Source organism: Ruditapes philippinarum, unplaced genomic scaffold (genome assembly GCF_026571515.1).
Source record: "Ruditapes philippinarum isolate M1 unplaced genomic scaffold, ASM2657151v2 ctg4842_1_1_1_1, whole genome shotgun sequence".
Classification (NCBI taxonomy): domain Eukaryota; kingdom Metazoa; phylum Mollusca; class Bivalvia; order Venerida; family Veneridae; genus Ruditapes; species Ruditapes philippinarum.
The window spans coordinates 205,367-232,582 of record NW_026854363.1 but is presented as its reverse complement, the minus strand read 5'-3'; the positions used below and the strand labels follow the sequence as shown (position 1 = coordinate 232,582).

The window sequence follows — 27,216 nt, the reverse complement described above, 5'->3', positions numbered from 1 at the left end:
GCGTTTTACAAGAGGCGCTTGTCAAGCGTTTTACAACATAGATTTCAAAATGGCGGCGCCCGCTAACTAAGGATTTTTTCGCAGCTCATTAGGTTTGGGATATATATTTTTTGGAATTTTTCATTGACTTTTAATTTGATTTCTTTTGAATTGATACGCGTCATACATGTTATCTAAGAGCGCTGCAGCCCTCGCGGGGCCTTTGGCCCCGCTCGGACTTTCCGCGTAATAATGAGATATGCCTTTCAACTTAGATTATCTTTTAACATCATTCCATCAGCAGTACTGGTCTTTTAGAATAACTTAGTCTGGAAAATTGAAGAGAATAATGAATGGATTTTGGTCTAGATATGATTAAAAAAAATTTAGAAACGCAGAAAAAATGATTTTTTTTTCTTCTCTCAATATTTCAGAAATATAATGACAGGGAAAGGTTCAGGGAAGACAGTGGTGATCATGATAGATACAAGAACAAGAGAAAAAGGCATGACAGTGACCAGGGTGAAGAGTCAGAGAAATTTAGAAAACTATTTATTGGTGGGTTAAGTTACGATACCACTGATGACGAGTTGAAAGAATATTTTGAAAAATGGGGAGAAGTTGTTGATTGTATTGTGATGAAGGAAACTGGAACACAAAGGTATTGTTTACTGCTGTATGATATTATAATCTGTAGATTTTATGAGATAAAAGATAATTATGTACTGATATCTTAAAAAATGTTAACTTATAATTGACCAATCAATTTCGTTATATAACATTAGCCATCATATTTAATTGGAAATGGTCAAAACATTACATGACAAAACCCACCCTCTAAGTTTTACAAAAGGGGACTTTAACCCAATTATTTGAAATACATGAAAGGGAGAAGTTTGTTCATGAAAAAAATTGATTTCTAATTAAATGTGAACTTGTCAAAAGAAGTTAACAGAAAATGTCAGATTATTTTACATGATACTGTAGTTCAATTTTTTGTGAATATTCAATACTTATTACTATAATTATAGTTTATAGTGAATTTGATAATTGTAATTTTGTTAATTTGAAGGTCTCGTGGCTTTGGATTTGTGACATACAGTGAGGCTAAAATGTTAGAAGACTGCCAGGCATGCAGACCCCATGTGATCAGTGGGCGTCAAGTAGATACTAAAAGAGCAATGCCTCGTAATGTGAGTTTTGACTTTTGTATTAAAATTGTTTATATATTTATTAATAAAATGTCTGTTCAGCACCTATACTACATGTATTAAAAATTGTTTAAGATATTAGAAGTAAATATTTGATGTAACATGCAATATTTTTTTATGTCGACAGTGTGTTTTCTATATTAAAAGTCTTTTTTTTCCCACAAGGTTTCACATTGTGGCACAATGGCAACATCTTTTTAAAAAAAAATAGACCTCAGAATGTTTACACTACTTTTTTTAGTACCACAAATGTACTTAATTGACATAATTTTATTACTGTGACCATTATTTTGGCTCGGGACTGTCAAATGTTCAGTTAGACAATAATAAATAGCCCTGTTAGCTAAGGTTTTTGAATATTACATGATTAAAGGTAAATTCAAACAGTGACTTAAAGTTATTTGCAAAAAGAATACAAAAATAACATAAGTTTGTGAAATTCTGACCATCATGCTATTCTGAGTACCACAACTGTGATTGTATATGTTCTGATTCTGAATTACTGACAAACTTTTTCATATTTTATCAGGCAGGAGGTGGCTCAAACACTGACAGTTTGAAGGAGTCAGTTTACAAGTTATTTGTGGGTGGTATAAGAGATGTAACAACAAGTGACACTTTACGGGAAGAGTTTTCACAGTTTGGTACAGTGAAACATGTGGAACTTATGATGGACAAATTGACTGGCCGTCATCGAGGATTCGCATTTGTCACATATGAAGATTTTGATTCTGTTGACAAAGCTGTTAGTAAGTAAAATAGGGCGACACTGATTCCCTAACCCCCACAATACATTTCATGATGGGGATTGTAAAAATTATTATAAATATTTGATAAATGGTTTGAGTTTTATGCAAGTGTGTAGAAAAATGGATGGCAATTAGTTGTGCTTACTTTCTCTAGAAAGAACAGATGTTCCAAAAGATATTGTTCTGTATGTCAGCATTAACGTTTTACAGTAGTTCTACTTCTAATTGATATTTTATAAAATCTGAAGTTTGATGTGTAAGATTCAAAATGATGGTACCGATATGTTTAAAACTTTTGAATATAAGCAGCAAAAGTGACTTTGCTCAATGTTCACTACCTATTTGCAGCTAATGCTAACATGGCAGAGCCAGGCCAGTTTGTGCAGTCTGACCAGGCTTTAAACTGTTGCTACCTTAATATTACCTTCTGGTATCAAAGCAGAGGATTAATTTAGCTTTGTGAAGAATACATTTAATCTTAATTAAGATATGTTTTCTATAGTACCATGTTTATTTTATTCTTGTTACAGTAAAGAAACATTTAGAGATTGATGGGAAGATGGTAGAAGTCAAGAAAGCCGAGTCCATCTCTAGCAGGAAAAGTAAGTACTCATTTTATTTATAGTTTTATTTGAACTTTTATAGTCTCACTGCATTGTTTTTTTCCACATCATATAGAGAAAGCCTTCCAAAGACATTGCTCAAATTTAATATTGCATAATGTCATTAAAAATGAAAAATGTGAGTGCTTTTATAAATACTCTCAGAAATGCAATAAAAATGTTAATAACATAAACAAAGTAGAAGTGTAATAAAGCCATTTAATACAAATGATATCACCCTAATGTAATAACACTGAGAAGTGACATCATTTGTGTAGTGCCTAACTAACACAGTAAGGGCTTTTTTGGCAAACATTGTATTATGACCTCTTTGGAATGTGTAAACAACTTTCTTTGTTCACTTCATAATATTTTATTTTTAACATACATTTTCAAATTTTTCATGAAAATTGGCATGTATCTGGAGGCATGGTGCTGTAATATACAGTTTTACAACCAAATGTTGCAGGCTAAAATGTTAAACAGGGCTCACGCTGTCGGTCGCCATAGTCGCCATTTGCGATTATTTTATAAGATTGGCGATTATTTTTGCATTTTGGCTACAAAATCTGGCGATTATATTTTACTTCCAACAGTGTTTATATAAGGTGTAAAAATCGATAATGAATGCAATAGACCCAATTAACACCAAGCGGGGTGGCATTTAATTGAGTGTCAACTTTTTACCGACTATATTGCCCGAGGTGATTAAATACATGCGAGATATGTATATTTGTATAAGTACTTTAAAGATATTGTCCAGCATTTATAATAGCCATCAAATATCGCGTCAATTAGCCACAAAAAGCGTTTTAAAATTGATAAACTGGATATTGACTTACCCAAAATTTACCGTGAATTGCAGTAATTGCAATTTTGATTTTTTTTTTGTTTTAAGCTACTTGACTAAATCGCCAGTGGAAAACAATGGTAAAAATATTTAAAAAGTATTTAACTTCCAAACAACTATTTGCACAGCAACCAAAATTGTGAATATTTCTTCAGAAAACAGGAAAAATCCGATTGTAACATATTTTCGCGACACCGATAATTTTGATATTTATTTAAAGGTGAAATAAGCTATGTTCTGTTTTAAAATCTTTACTACTATGGCAGAAAATTTGTATTACATTGGTGATGATGATATTTTTTAGTAAATTATTCAGAAAAAAGGCTGCATTCTGTGAATGAGTTTGCAAACTTGTGTTATTTCTATAGGCTAATATGACTTAGATCTACTCCAGTTCTATGTGAAATGTGGAAAATTGACAGTGGTTATAGCTGACAAAATTTGATTAGAACAAACAAAAAAAGTTGTCTGATAACAGCATTATGTAATGTTATAATGAATCTTTAATATTATTGTTATACAGTAATTATACTAATTATAACGTTTTTATTCTGTTCTATAATAACAATTAAAGTTATGGTTCTATTTAAAAAAAAAGGTAGTTATCAATATACACAAATGTATCAGTTTTTTTTGAGAATCCTTATAAAACTAAAAGATATAAATGAATGTTTATTTAATCAACTGCTTATGTTGTTTAATCGCTAATTCTGTGAATATGTCCGCTGAACTTATGGCTATTATTTTTTTAAGTTGAAATTATTGGCTATTATTTTATTTGAAGCCAGTGTGAGGCCCTGGTTAATATACAATGTATTCAATGCTTGCTCAATTCCTCATATGCTTACAATTGTTGTGTTTTTTTTTCAGGTAAAAGGGATCATATGGATATGAGAATGATAAAGGTATGCATTGCTTGTTTTATTAGAGCTCCCTGAGGCCCCAAAGGGGCATTAAAAATATAAAATTATTTTATTAGATCGGACTTGGCATTATTAGATCACTTGAACACTTTAAATGCAAAAAAATATAAGATAATAAAGAACGATTTATTATTGAAAAATTTAAATTGAGCATTATGCAACCTTTTTATTTGAATTTAAAAAGCTTTTTTAAGTGCTTTTCATTTTTGGGGTATTTTTGCACAATTAAAATTATTATTTATGAAAACCGATTTGCCGCGAATGTTTTTTCATACATGTTATTATCCAGTACATAAAAAGGTGTTTTAAAATTTCGCAAATAAAATTCCCCTTTGTTTTGTCCAAATCATTTGGAGTCCTCTTTAATGAATGGTTTCTTTATAGAAAAATGATATATTCATTTAACAACCCTTACCCTCCCCTTTTTAATACAGGTTTGCCCGAAATTTCTTATGCATTTTAGTAGTTACTGTGCTAAAAAATTCTTATGAGTTGCTGCAAAACAAGCAAACAAAAAATCATTAGCCCACATCTATTTGACTGAAATTAGATAAACTGGTTTAACAAGTGCTTAGTTTAAACAAAGTCACTATATTGAGTATGTTAGCAATTTATAAACTATAAAAACTCAAGTGCCGTATGGATTCTATGTTTTGTTACAATTTGAACTGTCTTATGTTATAGGAATAATTATTATTTGTTTGTATTTTTGAATTTTGTTGGAACAAAAAAAGTGGTTTGAATGCTCAAGACTTCTTAATATATTATCTCGGTATTTCAAGGAGTATTGCATTCATCAGAAATTTGTATTCTTTTGTAGGAAATATGGGAAAAGGTGGCATGGGAATGAACAGTAATATGGGAAATATGGGTGGTGGAATGGGAATGAATAGTAATATGGGAATGGGGAATATGGGCATGGGTGGAAATATGGGAATGGGTGGCAACATGGGAATGGGTGGCAACATGGGAATGGGAGGTAATATGGGAAATATGGGTATGGGTGGTAACATGGGAAATATGGGAGGAAATATGGGCAACATGGGAAATATGGGAATGGGAGGCAATATGGGAAATATGGGGATGGGTGGCAACATGAGTAATATGGGTATGGGTGGTAATATGGGAAATATGGGGATGGGAGGCAACATGGGAAATATGGGTATGGGAAACATGGGAATGGGTATGGGAAATATGGGAATGGGGATGGGAAACATGGGCATGGGGATGGGGAATATGGGCAACATGGGAATGGGCAACATGGGAATGGGCAACATGCAAGGTGTTGGAAATAACCCACAGCCTTCAAACACTGGTTACAGATGCTAGTAACAAAGATAAATCTGAGATCATACAAAAATTTCAGTCATCTACAGGTCAGCGTTGGTAACCAGCAAGGTCAAACTGGCGCCCAAGGTCAAATGGGTCAAGGTCAGATGGGGAATATGGGTGGAATGATGGGAAATCCTATGGGTATGATGGGAATGATGAATCCAATGATGGCAAATCAGATGGCTATGATGGGTATGGGTAACTATGGTTACGGGAACATGATGGGAATGGGAGGAAACAATCAGATGCAAGGTCAGATGGGTAATCAGATGCAAGGTCAAATGCAGCAAGGTCAGATGGGAGGTCAAGGTCAAGGAAGTGGCCAAATGGGCCAGATGAAAGGCCCAAGGGGAGGTAAAGGAAACTGGTAATGGGGACGATGAAAGGGTCAAATACACAAGGTAAAACCCAAAAAATAGATGAAGGGACAGTTGGTGTATAAAGGGGAACTATGGTGGACAAAAAGGGAGCCTGGGCAGATGGGAAGTCGGACGGTGTATGGGCATTGGCTTACAAGGATTTCATACAGTTTCCAGAGTGGTAGGAACTTTTATACGTTAACAACTATTGGTAGTTTTACGGCAAAAAAATGAGTATCCGTTAGGAAATTTTGATTGTTTGGCATGTTGGGAAATTTTTTATAAGTGTTTATTATTCAACAAATAAATTTGAACAGATGCTAAGTCCCTATTTGTTGTTAGTTTGAAAATAAATTATTAATCTTTTAATTCAGAATCTAAGATTTGTTTCATGACATATCTTTTTTACCAATTTCTTTTTGTCTTTACTAACTAACAGGTTTTCTAAAGCACTGTCATTTATTAAATGATGTAATGAACTAGATTGAGACATAGTTTTTATGACCCCTTGCATAAGTTAAAATTGACATTCCTGTGGTGGTTTACTTTACTAGTGGCCAAAAAGCGAAGGATGGTTTTACATTATTTATATGGCGCAATGGGTATCATTTTTGCATTTGTAACAAGAAAATGAAAAAGGAAAACGGTTTTTTTAAGGATGTAAAAATAGATTTATGGGACTTAATGAATCTTAAGAAAAAAAATATTTATAAAGAAAATTGAAATAGGGACACAGAAATTGTAAAAATTAGTTTATTTAGGAAAAAAAAGAAAACAAAATTTGTTGTTGTGGGTTTCATTGATAAGCAGATTTCATTTAATTGCATTTTTGTTGACCAGATAAGGATGGTCTGATATGGGGGATTATTCATCAGCTGGTGGCAATAAAAGGAGACAAAAGGTCAGCGTATGTGAAAAATGTTTAGTTTAATGGCTTAAGTTACTATATTCTCTTATCTGTTATCTGACTATATATGGGTTAAAATGGACTTGTTTTTCATTTTTCAATCTGGACAAAAAAATTCATGTTTTTAAAGGAAAAATTTACAAAATTGTACTGACAGGAAACAGTACAGACCTTGACGCAACGCCAGCTCAGATTAAGTAATTTTCTTTTGAAAATTTAGGTAATTTAAATAGGGGGGGGCTGGGGAAAAAATTCCCTTTATTAGATAACCCAGTTTTACATTATTCATTTTCAGATGCCAGTTTTGTTATATTTTTTTTTTTTATGAAAATAAAAATCATTGGGGAATTTAAGATAATGTAAAACACAACCCCAAAAAAAACGGCCCAGATTTTGGGAGATGCCTTACTGTGGCTCAAAAAACAGAAAAGCACATTGGGCAGTAACAAAGTCCTTTTGTGTAATGATTCTGTACCCGGGAATATGTTTGTATGAACAAGTAGTAATAATTAGTATAATGATACCAGCAAATGTAATAATTAATTATTTTCATATTTAAAGGGGGCAAAGGGGAACCCTTTTAAAATAAGTAAATTTTTCAGTGGGTATCTTTTAAAATAAAAAAATGAAAATAAATTTTAACTGGGATTTCTTAACTCAAAAATATAGGCATTTATTTAAAAACCCCCTAAAATTGGAAATGTTTCCCCTTTTTAAATTTGGGTGGTTTTGGGAAATGGTATTTTTGGGTAGGAAAATGATAATTTTTGACAAAATATGTTTTTGAAAATATATTGAAAAATTGGTAGATTTGGGTTTGGTTTTTTGTATATTAAAAAAGGGTTGTTTATATTTAAAAAACAATTTTTTGCTTCACTTTGGGGTTTTTTTTTTGAAAACAGTTGATTAGATTGGTTATGTTCTTTTTGCCCTTTCAAACAAGTTTGATAAACCCAAAATTTGGGTTAAAGGGCTAAATTTAAGCCTGTAGTTGATTCACCTTTTGAAGCAGTTTTTAATTTATTTAAAAATTTATGAATAAGAGTACAGGGAAATATAGGAAAAACTGATTTTTTGTATCATTTCCCTATTAAAAACTAAAAAAGACCAAATTTTTTTTAGGGGTTTTTTCCAAAAACTGTAAGTATGTTATTTGAAGGGATGTGTTTGCAAAAGGGAAACAAACTTTTGATGGGGTGCTTTGTTTGTCATACAGTGGGGGACCCCTAGATTTCTGGAACCAATTTGGGGTATTTGTAAATTTAAAAGTATGTAAAAAGGGAAAAGGTCCCGAAGTTTTAAGTTTCCAAGTTGAGTGTTTTTTTATTAATTTTTTGTCATGTTTTTCCCTTTTCCCTTTTTTTAAACCTGTTTTAAGGGTTTATTTTTACCTCTGTGCCAGTAATGGGGTTAAATTTTTATTAAAATTCAATAGGACTTGCCCATTAGCACTTCTAGGTGCCGTTATAGAATGCTACAAAAGTTTAAAAACAAAGTCTTTAGAGAAAAGGCTTTTGGTAGAGTTCTTACCCCCCCCCCTCCCTCTATTAGAAGTCGATGTAAATACAAAATCTTTGCTGTTGTAGGTTTTAAATTATTTTGTGTATTTTATAAATGATGTTGTAGGTAATGGATTTAAACTGTGTAAAACTTTATTTTGTGTAGGGCACCCAGTTTGGTAAAATGTTGAGTTTGGCAGTTGGGTTGCTAGAAGCATGGTTGGAAATAGTGTCTTAATGTAATAATGTTATAATACAAGGATGGCAAAAATGTTGAGAAGCTTCTAAGTGTATTAACTATACGACAATTTAGTATATGTAGGTGTATATTTATATATATGAACAATTCAATGCTGGGGATATCCCGCGCAGCATGTAAATTATTTTCGAAAATGATTTTTTGGGGTAAAGTATATTTTAGATTTTGATATTTTGGGAGTTTTAATTTGGGTTTAGTGTAAATATTGGGAGAGGGAAAAGTAAGGGGGCTCCCCTGACTTCAAAAAACATTCAAACCCTTAAAATTTTCCAAATTTATGCTTATTAAATTAAAATTTTTATTTTTTAACAATTTTTTTTCCCGGGTTTTAGTTTAATAAAGTTGCGGGGGTTTTTTATTTTTTTGGGTTATTTTGCTTTTTTAAAGTTAATTAAATTCCCGGGAACCCTTTTTGAAAAAAGAAATATCAAAACCTTTTAAAAATTTAGTTTGGAGTCCCTTTAAAATTTTTTTTAATTGTGATTATTTTTTAGATTTGGGAGTATTGAGTGGGTTTCCCCAGGGTTTTAATTAAAAGATTTTTGGGTTGGTTTGATTGGTGTTTATATTTTATTACAGGCATCGGGTTCATTTTATGTACATGTAATGAATGACTTGAATGTAATGCATTTTAATTTCATGCAGTTTACATTGTAGCAAAATTAAAGATAAGCTTACTTTATGTTTCCTTAGGTATGTGTATTAGTAAGAATTAAAGCTTTTTTTTCAAAGCTGACTATAGGTGTGAAACTCACCTTGCACATGTTGTTAATGTAATTTGTCATCAAGGAATATGTTATTTTGTAAAGTAAAAGATGAAATTATAGCTTTTGTAATTGTATAGTCAACTTATATGCTAATTAGCCAGGCTATTTGGTAGGATTGAACAGGGATTTTGAAGTAGATATCTCTTTCAGTAATTTTTAGAAAGGCACTAGTTTTAAGATAAAAGTCCTTGTTTTAAATCATTTATTTTCTTTTCTATAATCATGTTCATTTAATATTTTTCACTCATCATTTAAGATTTAGATTAAATCAGATTACAGAGGAATCGTACACAGTTCTGTACCCTTTTTAAATAGACTTCATCTAAATATAACATGGTTGGTTTTATTTTGAGCATTATTGTTTTACAATGTTTTAAATAGTGTTGTTTATCTTTTAATATTTTGCTTGATAAAACATCAATACATACATTATTTCATATGTCTAAAAAAATGTTTTTCTCTCTCGCATTTTAGTTATGAATTTTCACCATTTTGAATAATAAATAATAAATTAACATCACCTTAGTGCAGTAACAGGTTAAATCCTTTTAAGTTTGACAGGAGTTAACCAGTTATTGTACTAAGATGACAATATAATACCAATCTCATTTACTACATGGATTTATTTCTGTTATTATGCATGATTGACTGTCATTTATAGCATATATTCCGGAGGTCTTCCTCCACCAGTAAAACTGGAATGTCATTATATGAACTAAAATGTGTTGGTGTGGTGTAAAACCCAATTTAACAAACAAGCAAACAGCATATATTCAATCATAAAAAATGTAGTGTAAAATTGAGATCAGTAAATTCCTGATTAGCAGTAAAAGTGTCATTTCTGTTGTTTTAGAACTTAGATTGTTTATAGCTTTGGTTACTTTAGTTACCACATTTTGACACACTTTTTTTGAAAAAAAACAAAAACAAAAACAAAACAAAAAAACACAATCAAGAATACAGTACTAAGCTTATTGGAAAATAATGTGTCAGAAATAATGAACAAAATTTTAAAATCATAACATGCCCTCCCCCCGTGAATGTTTTGGCTAGGAATATTTTCTTTCCAGGTTAAGTTATGAAATATCTTGTTGTGTACTAGGATTTAAAACCCACAAAATATATTTGAGCAGGAAATGAGTTATTTTAATGGGTTTTCATTGGGACCAATTTGCATTTATTTCTTTTAACAGTAGAATATAATAGACAGGAAATTAGACAGGAAGCTTCTCTTTCCGATTGTCTCTGAAAATCGATAACTAATCGGACCACCCCAAAATCGGCAACAATCGATAGTCATTTTTAACAATTGATTATTCTAATGTTCTACCACCACTGAATTGCCTAGGGCGTAACTTTTTACACACTGTCAAATAGAAGTTTCCCGACCAAATCTCTTTAATTCCAGAGGATCCTATAGTCTTTTTTGTTTGCCTTATCAAAAAAGATATACAGAAAAAACATGGCTAGTGAATAACTGGGCAATTTGAACGACTTTGTTTCCTGAACACAAAAGCAAATTCATCTTTGCGTCTCACAAAGTAGTAGTATTAGGTATTTGTGATGTTTGTTTTGAATTCAAAGAGTAAATCTTACTTTAATCAAGGAGACAAGAGCTTATTTATTCTCAAAATATGGTCACTACTGTATAAAAAATACATACAAGGATTGGTACCTTGAAGGAAAAAGGGCCAAAAAATGCATAATTCGATTATACTATCGGGAGACAATCGATTGTGGTCATCCGATTATCGATAGTGATTTTCGAGTCCGATACCCAACACTACTTCTCTTACTGCTGTATTGAGATCTTAATTGTCAACTTACATTTGTAACGTTCACTATAGATTATATAGAGGATATTTGTTTAGTTCAGTGTAAGATCGGAATATATTTCACCGAGTGAGCACCAAAAGGTATATTTCACGAGTGGCGCAGCCACGAGTGAAATATGAACTTTTGGTGTTCACAAGGTGAAATATATTTCGATATTACACTGAATTAAACAAATTTTCTTTTTATTACATGCAAAGAAACGTTTTAAAAAGACATTAAACCTAATGTAATGAAATGTTATATTTTTGATATTTTACTGAACATTGATATGATACTATGTTCTTGCAAATGTGTTAAATTTTTGTAGTGTTTATAATTATGTTTAATTTGCCAGTTTCATTCAGATCTGTACCAGTATTTGTTTAGATAAACTGTAAAACCAGTTATATGTAGCTTACAGCACATCAGAGGTTCTACTCAGGTTCCCTTATGTTCCTGAAATAATGTATCTACATTTAAGCCTGTTTGTGCCTGAAATAAAGTACAGAGTGGCACCTGAGGTCTATCTCAACCAGTTAAGCTGGAAAGTTGTCATATGACATACAGTGTTGGTGCGACATAAAAACCCAACAAAAAACAAAACAAATGTAGATATGCATCTATAGAAGAATAGCAAATAGATCTTAAGGTGTCATTTAGTTACAATGTGTAAATTTTGCTAGAACCTGTTCTATTTTGAGAAACATTTAGGAACAAAGTCAAGTATTTCTTAGTTATTTTGAAACAGAAAATGGACTTTGTATTTTTATTATGCATAGAAAGTATCATATGTATGTTTTATCATAGATAAAAATAGACTGATAATATGCCGTTAGAAGTCTATAGAAAATAAGTTAAATAACTGATTTGTTTTGGATAAAATGTATTTTGTATTTGTTGTAAGATGATGTTTATGTAGTATGAAAGTACATTTTGGAAATAATAGACTTTTTTGTGTTTTGTTATATTTACACAATGTAGAAAGTATGTGATAATTAAAAACTCATTTGGAATGAAATATCATAGTGAAAATGAATAATTATTATTAGTAGGTCAGTGGTTGAAATATACAGTACTAGATATATTTATGAAAGAAGATACTGCACTACAAAGGGAAGATAATTCAACTGTTTCCAATTTTTTTATGCATCTTGTTTGTCAAGTACAGAAAAGGTTAAGATATTTAGGACAACTCACTCTGAACCTGCCTGATTTTATGTAATGGATTTGCCTTGTTATGAATTTAGAAAAGTCCACTCATAGTTTAAGGTATTTTAATATCAAGATAAAAAATGGGCTAGCAACAGTACATAGCCTAATCAGGCTGCACAGATTTGTAGGATGTTTTGGTTCAATACAGATGCCTTAGTCTGATCATTTTTTGTTTACTGCCTAATTGATCATGTGCCAATGTTCATAGAAGAAAAAGTTTTTCTCTAAAGTAGGACATGTGTATGTTTTACTGTATATAACTTGTAAGTGACTGAAATGTTTTTAACCCTTAACCTGCTGAATAGACTTGCCTATCTTTGAAATTGGAACAGTCCGTTCAAAGTTTAAGGGTTTCAGTATCAAAATACAAAAAATTAAGCAACCACCAGTAAAGAGTCTGGTCAGATAGGTGGGCCTGGCTCCATACTGATGGCAAAGGCTAGGCAAGAAGGTTCCAGCAAGTTAAGGGTTAACTGCAGCTTAAATTCGAAACAGTTCTAGTTTGTTCTTTCTAATGCAGACTTACTGTCAGATAATAACAAAGGTAAATATGATTAAATTTAGTTCTATTGTTTGTAGACTATATCATTATGTTAATTTTTAATGAGTAGATATCTTTAGTTTTTGTATGATATATAAAGTATTTTATAGGTGGTGGTAGTTCAGTTGAGTAAGATAATGTAAAAATTGAGATTTTCAATTACAATAAAAATATGTAGACAATACCTGGTGATAGCTGTCTCTGATTTATGAGTTCCGACCCAATCTAAGCTTGCAGTCGCATTTGAAATGTTTACAAAATATTTGTACATTTGTACTTAATTAACCACGAAGGGATTATAAAAGTAATGTGATTTATATCTTATCTAAATATGATTCTAATTCATTGTTAAGAAGTCAGTTTTGCATCAAATCATATGATTTTACTGTTATAGTCAAGAATTTTTGATATACATAGTAGAGTTTATATATTAGTATACATGTTCTTCATATTCTTTACAGGTAGTTGAAAACCCTGTCGGCAAACAATGTGTTGGCACAGATGGTACATAGAATCATTTGAATCTCTAAAAGACTGTTGGTAGGTATTAGAATGTAGCTGTTATTATTTAACACTTAAAGCAGCATACCTTCAGATTCATGCTTAGTTTTATGAAAATAAGGAAAATGTATTTTTAAAGTGTAATGTTGTGAAGTGAACAAAGAAAGTAATTTACACATTGCAAACGGCACTAGCAATCCATGTTAATTACCAGACAGTGGTCAAAATATGCAAAAATAGTCTTGTTGGTCACCCAGTAGAAATATGTTGATAAATACTGCAAAATCAGTATCATGTTAGTTATTACTTTAATCTTGAAAATTTTACTTTTCGTAAAAGTTTAGTATGTTTTTAAGTTTGATTTCATAAAATATTTTGGCTCATCTGGAGGCATGCAGCTTTAACCTGCTGAAACTGACTGTAATTGTCTGGAGTCATGCAGCTTTAACCTGCTGAAACTGACAGTAATTGTCTGGAGTCATGCAGCTTTAACCTGCTGAAACTGACAGTAATTGTCTGGAGTCATGCAGCTTTAACCTGCTGAAACTGACAGTAATTGTCTGGAGTCATGCAGCTTTAACCTGCTGAAACTAACAGTAATTGTCTGGAGTCATGCAGCTTTAACCTGCTGAAACTGACAGTAATTGTCTGGAGTCATGCAGCTTTACTCTGCTGAAACTAACAGTAATTGTCTGGAGTCATGCAGCTTTAACCTGCTGAAACTGACTGTAATTGTCTGGAGTCATGCAGCTTTAACCTGCTGAAACTGACAGTAGTTGTCTGGAGTCATGCAGCTTTAACCTGCTGAAACTGACAGTAATTGTCTGGAGTCATGCAGCTTTAACCTGCTGAAACTAACAGTAATTGTCTGGAGTCATGCAGCTTTAACCTGCTGAAACTAACAGTAATTGTCTGGAGTCATGCAGCTTTAACCTGCTGAAACTGACAGTAATTGTCTGGAGTCATGCAGCTTTAACCTGCTGAAACTAACAGTATTTGTCTGGAGGCATGCAGCTTTAATCTGCTGAAACTGACAGTAATTGCCTGTGCCATAAGTATATAGTTAGGCCAGCCTGACCATCTGTGCCGTCTGACCAGGCTGTTGGCTGATATAAATTAAATCAACATCTTGGCATGCCAAAAATTAATAATACTGGACAGTTAAAAATGGTAGGGTGGCAAGTCCTATTAAGAAAATCAGCAGTTTATGGGTTAATTGAAGTAAATATTTGTGGTATATACATCATTACCTTCTGACATTTCCAATTTATGTCTGTGAATAATTTAAAATTAGAATAATTTAAACTTTTGTAAGCCAGACTTTTTATAAGAAGGGGAACCATTTGCTTAACTGTTTCCATTTACTGTATATTTCTTTTTGTGTATTTCCAGACAACGTGGTGCAAAAGATGTCAACATAACCTGTCCAATAGAGCAATTTACAGACCAATAATGCCTTCAAAGGGTCTCTTTCGGAGTAAATTCAGCAAAATATTGGAAGGTAAACCAATGTTTCAGAGAGCATTAATAAGCTATAGTAGATAGGCTTAGTAAGTTTTAATAATAATAGATCTTCTCATCATTACTGCTGTGTTCGTATAAGTCTTATCAGCATAGGTAATTCTGTCAAACTTATTTCAAACAAAATTTAGTTACAAATGCTGTTTATATATCTTGGTCTTATGTCTTAGTTCTAAAATTGTTGGGGGGGGGGGTACTTTTGATGAAAGAGTTCATTTCAAGGAATATTTTGTTAATTTATTTAGACAAACTGAGTTTTACATATATTGCACAAAAAAATCACCAAAACAATCATCACTTATTGTGTAATTATTTCTATTACAGTAGAAGGTCCTGCATGATGTTGTAGTGCGTTGTTTTCTGGAACAGATTCAATGGTCTACGGTGAAGATTTACCAGTTTGCTATCAACTTACAATACAATTTAAAAGGATAAACACCATTGTGCTATTTGATAATGGGAATAAGTCGACATTTTTATTGTGTAGACAATAAAAATACCAGCTTTTAATCACGTGCATAAAAATTGTATTTTGTTGATAATTTCTTTGGTCTATAGTGAAGTCTCTGACTATTATCGGAATATTCTTTATTTATTACATTGTCAATTGAGCGGATATGCTTCTATCAACTAGCTTTTATCTGAATATTATCTAATAAAGATTTGTTCCGCGTAGATAGGAGAAAGTAGCTAATATACAGAGAGACGCTGTTTAAAAATAGTTGCCAATGGTTGACAAATCAAACATAAACTGTTCTTGACACAGCTTTCAAGTTATCATTACATTGCACTGAAAGAATTGCAAATAAAAAGGGATCCAATTACACTTTTCTTGTTTATTTTATTGAAGAAATCCCCCATATTGATAACTACATTAAACATCCCATTGTCTGCACAAAACCCAGTCCCACCTCACACTTTACACTCAGGGCTTTAAAAGAGTCCTTAATAAAACTCTGAGTGATTTACACAATAAAACATAATTCAGATATTTTGAGATTGATGGAGGAATAGCAGCTGGTGTATGCATGTACTATTACAATTACGATATTGCAATATGATTTATGAATAACAATATCGCCAACTATCATACGTCCCACCTAATGGATTAGCTCGTTCAGGGTGATCTGAATTCCCTCTTTCGTCGTTAAAATGTTTTTTTTTATGAAACTATTTGTCATATTTTCTACTGTATCTTAGTGGTCTTTAAATTTTTTTAATAATTTCCAGAATCAATGGATATATCCTCAGTTAAATTTGTCTGATCCTAAGTATGTAATTATCAAGTTTACTGTTAACTTAATAAACTTGAAAGGCCCATTTTAATGGTTAGAGAAAGCAAAACATTATTTTATTAAACCAGATGAGATGTAGTCAAACTTTCTCGGCAGCACCCATGTATGGTCATCTATCGAATTTGCAAAAACGGTAATAATGATGATCTTCATTTCATGGGTCACTAATTTCAATAAAGATCACCTATTGCAATAAAGGCCATTTTTCAACAACCATTCATTAATTGAAGTAGAAAGACACTGTTGATACCTACTTTTCAAAAAAGAAATACGATGTTAGTACCTTTGAACGAAACCAAAAAAAAAAAAACAATTGTAATTTAAATATGCCCACTGATGTTCAATTTTAAACAAATCCGACTAAATGTCACAGGTTGGTTTTTTAGCTCACCTGTCACAAAGTGACAGGGTGAGCTTTTGTGATCGCTTTTCGTCCGGCGTCCGTCCGTCGTCCGTCCGTCCGTAAACTTTTACTTGAAATGACATCTCATAAACAACTAAGCCTATTTCATCCAAACTTCACAGGAATGTTCCTTTGGTGGTCACCTTTAAAAATTGTTCAAAGAATTTAATTCCATGCAGAACTCTGGTTGCCATGGCAACCGAAAGAAAAAACTTTAAATATCTTCTTTTAAGAAATCATAAGAGCTAGAGCTAAGATATTTGGCATGAAACATCTTCTAGTGAGTGTCTACCAAGTTTGTTCAAATAAAAGCCCTGGGGTCAAAATTGGCCCCGCCCCGGGGGGTCATTGATTTTCCCTATATGCATATAGTAAAAACTTAAAAAATCTCTCTTAAAGAACCCAAAGAGCTAGAGCTAAGATATTTAGCATGAAACATGTTCTAATAGGTGTCTACCAAGTTTGTTCAAATAAAAGCCCTGGGGTCAAAATTGGCCCCGCCCCGGGGGTCATTGATTTTCTCTATATGCATATAGTAAAAACTTAAAAAATCTTCTTTCAAAGAACTCAAAGAGCTATGGCTAAGATATTTAGCATCAAACATGTTCTAATAGGTGTCTACCAAGTTTGTTCAAATAAAAGCCCTGGGGTCAAAATTGGCCCCGCCCCAGGGGGTCATTGATTTTCCCTATATGCATATAGTAAAAACTTAAAAACTCTTCTTTTAAAGAACCAAAAGAGTTAGAGCTAAGATATTTAGCATGAAACATGTTCTAATAAGTGTCTACCAAGTTTGTTCAAATAAAAGCCCTGGGGTCAAAATTGGCCCTGCCCCAGGGGGTCATTGATTTTCCCTATATGCATATAGTAAACTTAAAAAATTTTCTTTTAAAGAACTCAAAGAGCTATGGCTAAGATATTTAGCATCAAACATGTTCTAATAGGTGTCTACCAAGTTTGTTCAAATAAAAGCCCTGGGGTCAAAATTGGCACCGCTCCGGGGGTCATTGACTTTCCTTATATGTGTATAGCAAAAACTTAAAAAATCTTCTTTGAAAAAACCCAAATAGCTAGAGTTTAGATATTAAGCATGAAATATCTTCTAGTAAGTGTCTACAAAGTTTGTTCAAATAAAAGCCCTTGGGTCAAAACTGGCCCGGCCCCAGGGGTGTCATTGTTTTTAACTATATGTGTATAGTAAAAACTTTAAAAAAATCTTCTTTTAAAAAGCCCAATGAGCTAGAGCTTAGATGTTTAGCATGAAACATCTTCTTATGGGTGTCTACCAAGTTTGTGCAAATAAAAAGCCCTTGGGTTAAATTGGCCCTGCAATGTTGGGGGGGGGGGGGGTGGTGGGGGTTGGGGGCCTATATACAGGTGAGCGACCTCAGGGCCATCATGGCCCTCTTGTTGTTCTTTCGGTTTCTACAACCATAATAATAAATAAATGAATAATGTATTGTTTGCCTTTGTACCTATGAATTCACCTATTTTAGGTGGACTTTTACTACATATATTGGAAATAAACTTGTCAACAACTCCCAGCATTAAATTACTATTTGTTTACATGTTTAGTTTCTTAGCGTAGGTTAGACCGGAATACCGGAAGACTGACTGAAAGGGCCGAGTAGTTGCGATTGCTATTGTATCTATATATGTTACTATAAATATACCAAAACGTCACTTGCACAATGAAATGAAATGCATTGCGTTTCATGTTACAAAACATGAATGTAACAACAAAATATAAAAAGTATAAAAAAAACAAACTAATTATGACTTTAAAATGAAATCTTAGGACTAGTGATAAGAAGACAAACAATAACACGGAAATAATAATAATTTTGAAAGTCTTTATATAAAAGATATCAAATACCTACAGGTTATTAATAAAAGACATAAAATGTCTAGCTGTTTATTAACATAAGAAGGAAATTTTATATCCGTAGAATACAACTTGACCCGAGGGAAGCCGACACCCCTCTGTCGTGGCAGAAAAAAATTTAACGTAATGATAAATATCCGCAGTGCAATATTTAACAAATGTAACTGGCATGCATTCGTTAGGTATTTTTAAGATACTACGAGAACAGCTTGGGCTCTGAAAAGTCGGTGCGCTCTGGTGATCATATGCTCCTTGAGTAGCGGACTTGAACTCAAGTTAGGTTAATCTAACACATATATGTAATTTGTGATCAGATTTAGTTTCTGGTGATAGAACTGATACATTACTGCACATATTATAAAGTCGTTTGAAAGATTTAGTTACTGGTAATGAAACCTGGCTCTATCATTCTATCTGTAGACGAAGCCTAAATTTCTTCTGACAGTTAAAGAGTTATTAACGCTCCCAAAATGACACCTGAAGTCGCCTATTGAGCAAAATAGAGTTAATATAAATTCTGAAGTAAATACATTGTAAAAACCAGCACCTAAAGGCTTGAGAAAGTTATAAAATGACATGGATAAATGTAAATAATATTGATTCATACATAAATTAAACGTTGATTGGTGACAACTGCTCTTCCTTGTACAAGAAAATGTCATTTCGTTACCTTAACCATCTTTGAAAAAGACTATGCAATTTAATCACTTATGTTATCTATATGAAACTTAGTATATAGCCCTTGACTTTTTGTCAAGTAATGGTTTAGATATCAGTCAAAGTTACGTAATGTTTTATAGGTATAGATGGCTACTTGCATGAATATTCAAGCGGAGATATACTTGCCAATGAATATATAATCCTTTTTATCTTACCTAATTCTAACTCGATGACGATGCACGATGGAGTACATAAGTTTTTTAGTTATGGCTATCATTCTTTCATCAACTTCAGGTACTCCTTCTCTGTTTGATTGTTTATTTTTAAACATATTATTTCTTCTATGAATTTATATATATCATGTGAACAGAAAATTAATGTTTAATTGTTTCGTCTTTAATTGTAAACATTGTTTTTAAATAATAATATTTTTATTTGATTATCTTAAATCAATCACATTAAAAGTATTTATTTTACGATAGTTTATGTGATTTGAGGTGTTAGGAGACCCCGTACAGCATGATTGATTAATTTGATGAGAAATTCCTTTAGGGTTAAATTCCTTTATGTTATTTGAGTTTAAACTCATTCGCACCAACCCATCGAAATAACATTCTTAACAGTTAGGTTGAGAAAGGATTGTAGGTTTTACCCTGTTTTCATTTTCGGATAATTAAAGATTCTGATGTTGATTCAGCTATATTTTAATATATACCCACATATTAAAATTACACTGAACTTTAATCTAAGTATGCATAATTTATCTATTTTAATAGACTATAAATTGATAAAAAACAACATTTTTCAGACTTCAGCTAGACAGTAATAAAATTCGAAAAAGTACGACCCAGTTTTATGTTTACGATTTCAATAGTGTAGTTATCAATATATTGCTATAAGATTTTTATAATCTTTGCGTAAGAAGCGTTATATATATGGACATAAATGCAGTTTATCTCTGACTTGTATATACAATGACTTATACTATGAACGACAAGAGAGAGGGAAAGATCGATCGTAAATTGTTTTATGGACTCTTTACATACTGGTTTGATTTATTGAAACTAACGTACCCTTATAAATTCAAACATGTTTAAAATGAAAAAAAAAAATGACGTTCTTTTAAAACTTTGATCTAGTAATTAAACTGCGTGAGAACAATAATAACAATAAATAGCTCAGTGAAAAGTAGCAATGAAAAAAAAAAAAAAAAAAAAAAAAAAACAACGACAACAAAAGACAACCCATAACCCCCCCCCCCCCCCCCCAAAGAAAAAAGAACTGGCATTAAAATCTTTAAAAACGAACAACATAATTGATGCGCACTGACAGTGTTAAAGACACATTATGTCCCTGAAATTAATATTTTTTATTATTTAGAAATGTCAAAAATGTGTTGAATAATATTTAAATAATGGATTTAAAGCATTTTAAATGTTTTATAGTTGAAGAAAGTAGCATTGAACATATAGTTATATGTTTTAAAGGTAGCAAAATGTAAACAAAGTAGTATTTTGACTTCCATTCATAATAATGATTCACTATAATTATACCAGTTGCCAACTGAGAAAACTGAGAAAAAGTAGCACTGATAGTTCATGACTATAGCTTATATTTTTTTTGTAGAAACTGTACCAAGATACCAAATAACGAAAAGGTTTACAGAAGTAAAATTGATAGCATTTCTGTGTAATAATGGGTATTAATAATTCAAGAAAAATAAGTTGTGATGCAGTGTATGCAAATAATATTGAAATTGTTTAAATATTAAATGAATTTATATGTCAATAGCTTTTCTAAAATCTAAACTTTTCGTGTCTCAACAACTGAATGTATAATGTATTCACTGTTTCATTACTTAGAACAAAATAATGTAGCACAATTCTCTAACTGTCATGCGCGCTAATATAACTCTTTGGATTTAGGATAGAAATATTTATATCATTCCTTTTTTCCAGTTTCGTCCGTAGATTTTACCATTTCTAGGGAAAAGGTTTTGATAAGTAGTACAGGGACTTTGACAATGTCTTGTGAAATCACTGAAACAGATGTCGATATTACTTACCTCATACAGATACGAAGACTTAAATCAACCACACTTTCTGGATCAGATCCTAATGATTGGCAGACATTAACATTAATGGAAGCAGGACTTAATGAAACTCCAACATTAGGAGAAGATATTGTAGCTGTAGCAGGTACTAAAGACTTTGTTGCTGGAGGATCATGGAATTCTACAACACCTGCTAACACGTATCTTACATTGTCTATGAACATGGAGAAGTTAGTTTGCGATGATGCCAGGTATTATAGATGTGAATTGACATATAAAAGCTCCACAACAACGGCTGAAGCATCAGTTGCAAAAAATGCAACATTCTTAGCTTTTGGTAAGATTTACATTTTTCAGTTTGTCATTGCATTTGCACTGGTCAATAAGATTATATATCAAAAATAACATAGCATCCCGCACTATCACGAACTTCAAGATCAATCAATTATAAATTGATCAAGTTTCCTCGCCAGTTTATACATACTAAATATTCAAACATGTATTGAATACTTAACATGTTAAACTTCGTTACCTCAATGACCATTAAGGTTTAAATTATGTGAAACAAATAATACCCGGTATTGTATATTTACCAGTAAAACCCAAAGTGACTTCACTGATTGCAAGGAAGAATGGTTTTATTGTACAAGGGTCATCATCAAATGAAGTTGCCCCGTTTAAAGTTGGAGACGGACTGGAACTCAGCTGTACCTCTAATATAGGCAGCCTCTCAAGCACGATTATCAAATGGCAGAGAACATCAGAAACAGCATCAAATGATGAATTTATTGAGTACCAACCAGCGCCTGGTACATTCAATGATGGCACAGCAACTAGCGACAATCAATGTGGGTATATCAGAGTGGCGACCATAAAATACAACGCAACAACTGCTGATGCCAGTAGAGAAAACCATCTTGCATTTGAGTGTTATGTTACTGTAAGTGGAGATCCTTATGGGACATCATATATATCGGAAAACAATCCAAGATATTATGCTGATGTCAGTAAGTGATGCCCCGATATTTTGCAAAATGTCAGATAATTGCAAAATCAAACGGAATTAGTTCAACAGGATAATATGTTTTTTTTTTCATTTTGTTATTGAAGGATTTTTTTTATAGATATTATAAGTACAAGATTATTGATTAAAAACACGAATATTATTAAGCTTATCAGCACGCATAAATAAAAAGCCACAATTCAATTGATTTCCCCCAATTCTTTTATTGTATACCCGAGGAAGAGGTTCGAAATGACATCGAATTATGAATATCATGGTTGTTTGTTTGATGAATAACACTATAAGACTTGTTTCATTTGATTTTTATTATCATTTTATGAATTGAATTCCTCACTTACATTTATTTTCACAGACAAATGTGACGCATCAAAAATAAATTGTGTTTCTTTTCTTTTTAAGGGTAGATAAAGTTTTGTGTATTAGAAATAAAGACTTATAAAATTTAGTGCTGAACAATCTCACGTAATTTTGAAATATTATAACATTTGTGAAAATTAATATATTTTTTTATTTATTTCAGCGGAATCATCGTGGAATGATGGAACAAGAACTTCAGCAATCAGTCTAACATTATTGGCCTGTATAAGCATTTGTGCGATCTTGGCAAATGGCATTTAAACTTTGCTGTACAAACTCAAATAGTGCAAAATATATTTGGAATAAGTTGAAAAACCACATTATCTGAAATAACAGTGGTATAATATGATTGACAGATTGAAGTCAGAGAAAGATTAATAGTTCATTGCTGAAAGAAAAACAAATGCTATATAGTGTCAAAACTACTTTTGGTATGTTTTGAACAGATTTACTAAATTAAGATATACAATATTTTGTTTTGTTTACTATAGTATTTCTTGTCAACAATAAAAATATTATTATTAAACATTATTTTAAATATTAACAAATCAGCCTAACGGAATCATGAAATTATTTCACGACAATATCAGTTGTTGTAGCCTTCATCCCATGTATTCTTGAACACAATAGCAAAGTTTTGTTATTTGTAACAAAGTCAACAATATTTGATAATTGAACAATATTTGATAATTGAAAATCTTAGACAGCTTGCTTCCATGCCTCTTTTAAAGTATTTAAAAGCTTCAAATCGCAATGCTGTAGAAGGTGCGAGGCAAGTACTTATAATCAATAGAGCCCAATGTTATGTGATGTGCTTTGCACAAATCACTGACATGGAGATTCAAATAAGAAGCAAGCCCGGCAACGAAAAAAAACACAATATGTTACTTAACTCCCCGAGACTCAACAGCTGGAATACAAATGTCCTAACCCCACGTATAAAACAGCTCAGAGTCCATCCAGCCGTTTTCACTTCTCCCTAAATCAGCATCAGGGAAATTTTCAAGAGAATTTTGATGAAAGCTTCGGCCTGAAAAAAAAACTATCATCGGATGAATATAATGTCTAGTTGTACTCATGCACACAAACACAGTGATTTGCGTTTTTCTTTTGGACAACTTAAAGTTATACACAATTGTTGAACCCTTTTGTGCTAGGACCTTGCCTGACCGAGGACATAATGGAAATAACAAACCCAGATTAGTCTGCACTGTATACACAAACAGAATAGGGTCCTTTTCCTAGTCTGAAATATACACCCTATACCCAGTTCACAGTTTTTGAGCCTTTGACGGAGATATAACGGCCTATTACTTTCCAAATGGCTGCAATTTTAGAATGTCGTTTAACAAATGCATACCACCAATGTCACCAATGTCTTTATAACCATGTCCTGAAATTCATTTCTGGTCCGTCCAAAGCCAAAACGAGCTAGTCAACTCAGCTGCAGTAAGTATTCTCGTTGACGGAGGTAACGAAGTCCTATTGTTGAGTTTGTGAAACAAAATCGACCGAGGGACTTCATAAGCTCTTGTTGCTCCACAAAGTGACATTGAAATTGACTTGGCTTCCGCAACAGCGTTGTTTATGGCAATCTGATCGTAGGTTTTCTTACTTTTACCAATTTGGCGGCTCATATCTAAACTGAATATGAATTAAAATGCAATGTAGTATACACATCATATTCAATTAAATATCAATATTTATTTATTAATCTACTCATTGATCCATTTTTATTCATTTTTTTATTTATACATATATATTATATTTTCTTTTATTCAAACAAGTGATTTACATGTATATTATTTCTCAGTTCCTTCATTCCTTCCTTCCTTCCTTCCTTTAAATAATAATAATAATAATAATAACTGATAGATTCGCGCATTACAGAGTCTTTGAATATATAGTCTGATTTTATTGACCTGTCAATTATGCATACATTATAGAACTCATTTAAATATTCGATCCCACTTCGGTTTGGTCCGTGAAGTTTACGAGAATTAATGTGGAGTATATTAGTCATGGATTGAAAGTCACGCCAGCTTAATGTGAAGGTTTTCGTTAATTCACAATAGTACAGTCGGTTAAGAGAATGCCTGATAAATTAGAGGTCTGTGGTTCGATCCTTGCTGTTGCCATTGTTTTAGTACTCTTTCTTTATTTTTGCCGTATATTTTAATGGAACAGTTTGTAGTGTGTTTTACAGCATTGAAAAGACATTTATTGATTTAAATCCGTTTTAATTTTAAACATGAATTCTTAAAACATGTTATTTAAAAAGAATATAGATATAACAAAATTAAGTAAAACATAATAAAACAAAACGAACATATATAGCTCCAATATTGTTGAAAGTATTAATAAGAAAATAAAAACATAGACCTACGCGGTCTCGAACTTAAAACACGTGTGGCACTTAGAGTATAAACTCGTGCTTTACCCTATTGCGCTATAACGCTGAGTACTTTTTGTTGAGAGATACAAATTAAATTAAATTCCATCGTACAGCGTACATCTCACGGAACTTACCGAAAATCTACCGAAGATTAATATACTGTGTGCATCGACCGTGTAATCAGTATGTAATTGACAGGTTAATAAAACCAAACAATACCCGAATATTTAAATCTTTATTCGCCAAGTATCAGACACGACGTTTGTAAATAATCAAGCCATGTAAACGCTTTATTAAAGCTTCCAAGTGACCATCATGGTCGTAAAATGGTCAGTGGGGGAAACTGTTTATCTTAGAGCATACATAACGAACTAGAATTTCATAATCATGTAAATCTTACTTGCTCAATGTAATGTTCAGTGATGCGATTTGTTATTGAAAATACGTCAGAACGTGTTAGCATAGAATACATTAATTGGCGCGTTTCAAACTACCTGCTTTTGGCGGGAAAGTTTATATTTCACGATGTTAAACAGGAAAAAAGAGACACCGTCCGAATATATATTCGAACATATTAGGCCCGAACACGCTCTAGATACATTCATAATTGTTTATGCTTCAATTTCGGTTTCATGTTACTGAATCAGGTAAAATAAGATATTATTTCAAACACGTGAGAGTTATAATTTAGTATATTTTAACGCTTGTTTTAATGTCTTTAAAAGCAAGAAAAATTTAAAAAATTCTTTCTTACGTATCGATGCACCAGGAAACACTGATACTATTAATGGTAGGATATATTTATCGGACTTTCAATGAAATTTTTACATGTAAACAACTTATTTGGTACATACAAATTAGTCAGACATATAACATGTGTTTTTTCTTTTTATTTTACTTCATTCATCTTTAAAGGTAACTTTCATACACCTGTATTTAAGCATTACAATTTGTGATGTGCTCGTGTACAAGCGGTACATTTGATCAATATGATATACCAGACTAAGTTGTCTTCTTGTGTGTGAAATTATTGTTGAAAGCGTATCACGTCGTTTTTTCATTTAACAATGTATATTTGCCTTATTACCGTTAGCAATTCCATTTGTTTTGTTTTGGAAAACAATAAGGAGCACATTGTATTATACTGTGTTTTACTTGTGAGTAGAGAATTCTTTCATAGTCTACAACTGAATATTTGCATTAGCAATTTTCAAATTTGATTTCAATTCATTCTGTTTTAAATAGTTAAAACTGATAGTGAACCAAAATGTGATTCTTTTTCTTGAACTTAATTTTATAGGAAGAAGTTTATACATGATTACCAATGTTCTAAACATTAAAGATCCTGTAACACAATTTTTATGGTTTTATATCATAAATATGATGCTCAAATTACGATTTATCAATTTTATAAGTTCCAAAAAGCATTATTTATAAAGACATTACCGAATTTGATATTTCATGCAAATAAATAGAGGATATTTGTTTAGTTCAGTGTAAGATCGGAATATATTTCACCGAGTGAGCACCAAAAGGTATATTTCACGAGTTCACTGAACTAAATAAATTTTCTTTTTATTATTTGCAAAAAACGTTGTAAAAAGGCATTAAACCTAACACTGAATGAAAAGTGCGCCAAATAATAATACAACGTGACGTCATTTACGACGTCACGGCATTAATGTGGTACCCAGTACTGTGTACGCTGGTATTTCACTGAAACAACGTAAGGGGCTTAAATTCAAAACAGTGAAATTATCAAAGTGGTAATTTCACTGTTTCAAACAGTGAAATTACCAGTTTTATATCACTGATATATTTCTATAAACCACCGAAAAGCATGTAATAAAGGGAAGTAATAAAAAATATTTTCTATAAAGTCTAGGTCAATTTTTTCAATAAGAAATGAATGCATATATTTAAATTAAAAATTTAATGATTACATATGATATGTACAAATATGTGCAGTACATATTTTACATATTCTTCGAAGTTTAAAAAAATGTTTTATAAGCATAATTATATACATACATACATGTATAATTTCACTCAAGTGTGGTATGCAACCTCAATTACAACATAAAGGATCTTTATCACACACCCGTGCCGATTTTGCG

At 31.9% G+C, this 27,216-nt stretch overlaps 4 protein-coding genes and 1 long non-coding RNA gene across 5 annotated transcripts; all 5 read left to right on the top strand.

Annotated features, from left to right (window-relative positions):
- Positions 1 to 398: 398 nt before the first annotated feature.
- On the top strand, positions 399 to 4,329 carry LOC132739966 (heterogeneous nuclear ribonucleoprotein A1-like; the record flags this gene model as incomplete). Its single annotated transcript, XM_060727818.1, has 5 exons — positions 399 to 640; positions 1,052 to 1,172; positions 1,720 to 1,939; positions 2,470 to 2,541; positions 4,262 to 4,329. Coding segments are annotated over 5 exons (723 nt in total), but the record flags the coding sequence as incomplete, so codon positions are not given.
- A 930-nt stretch (positions 4,330 to 5,259) lies between these two features.
- LOC132739963 (keratin, type II cytoskeletal I-like) lies at positions 5,260 to 5,654 on the top strand (the record flags this gene model as incomplete). Its single annotated transcript, XM_060727815.1, is given in 1 exon segment — positions 5,260 to 5,654. A coding segment is annotated over 1 exon segment (384 nt), but the record flags the coding sequence as incomplete, so codon positions are not given.
- A 46-nt stretch (positions 5,655 to 5,700) lies between these two features.
- On the top strand, positions 5,701 to 6,017 carry LOC132739965 (mediator of RNA polymerase II transcription subunit 15-like; the record flags this gene model as incomplete). Its single annotated transcript, XM_060727817.1, is given in 1 exon segment — positions 5,701 to 6,017. A coding segment is annotated over 1 exon segment (317 nt), but the record flags the coding sequence as incomplete, so codon positions are not given.
- A 5,495-nt stretch (positions 6,018 to 11,512) lies between these two features.
- On the top strand, positions 11,513 to 15,841 carry LOC132739962 (uncharacterized). The gene is made up of 3 exons (XR_009627082.1): positions 11,513 to 13,545; positions 14,899 to 15,007; positions 15,352 to 15,841. It is a non-coding gene; the product is annotated as an uncharacterized LOC132739962 (long non-coding RNA).
- A 3,227-nt stretch (positions 15,842 to 19,068) lies between these two features.
- Positions 19,069 to 23,211, top strand: LOC132739956 (uncharacterized). Its single transcript, XM_060727802.1, has 4 exons — positions 19,069 to 19,564; positions 21,229 to 21,660; positions 21,920 to 22,330; positions 22,868 to 23,211. Exons 1-4 carry the CDS (start codon positions 19,513 to 19,515, stop codon positions 22,963 to 22,965), a joined length of 993 nt encoding a protein of 330 aa, XP_060583785.1. The 5' UTR covers positions 19,069 to 19,512; the 3' UTR covers positions 22,966 to 23,211.
- Positions 23,212 to 27,216: the final 4,005 nt, after the last annotated feature.

Excerpts from the sequence above, each read along its gene's own strand:
- LOC132739956 (XM_060727802.1), top strand. The coding sequence starts at position 19,513 with ATGGAGTACATAAGTTTTTTAGTTATGGCTATCATTCTTTCATCAACT. Across the intron at positions 19,565-21,228 it reads CATTCTTTCATCAACTTCAG|TTTCGTCCGTAGATTTTACC; the intron begins GTACTCCTTCTC and ends CCTTTTTTCCAG. Across the intron at positions 21,661-21,919 it reads TGCAACATTCTTAGCTTTTG|TAAAACCCAAAGTGACTTCA; the intron begins GTAAGATTTACA and ends TATATTTACCAG.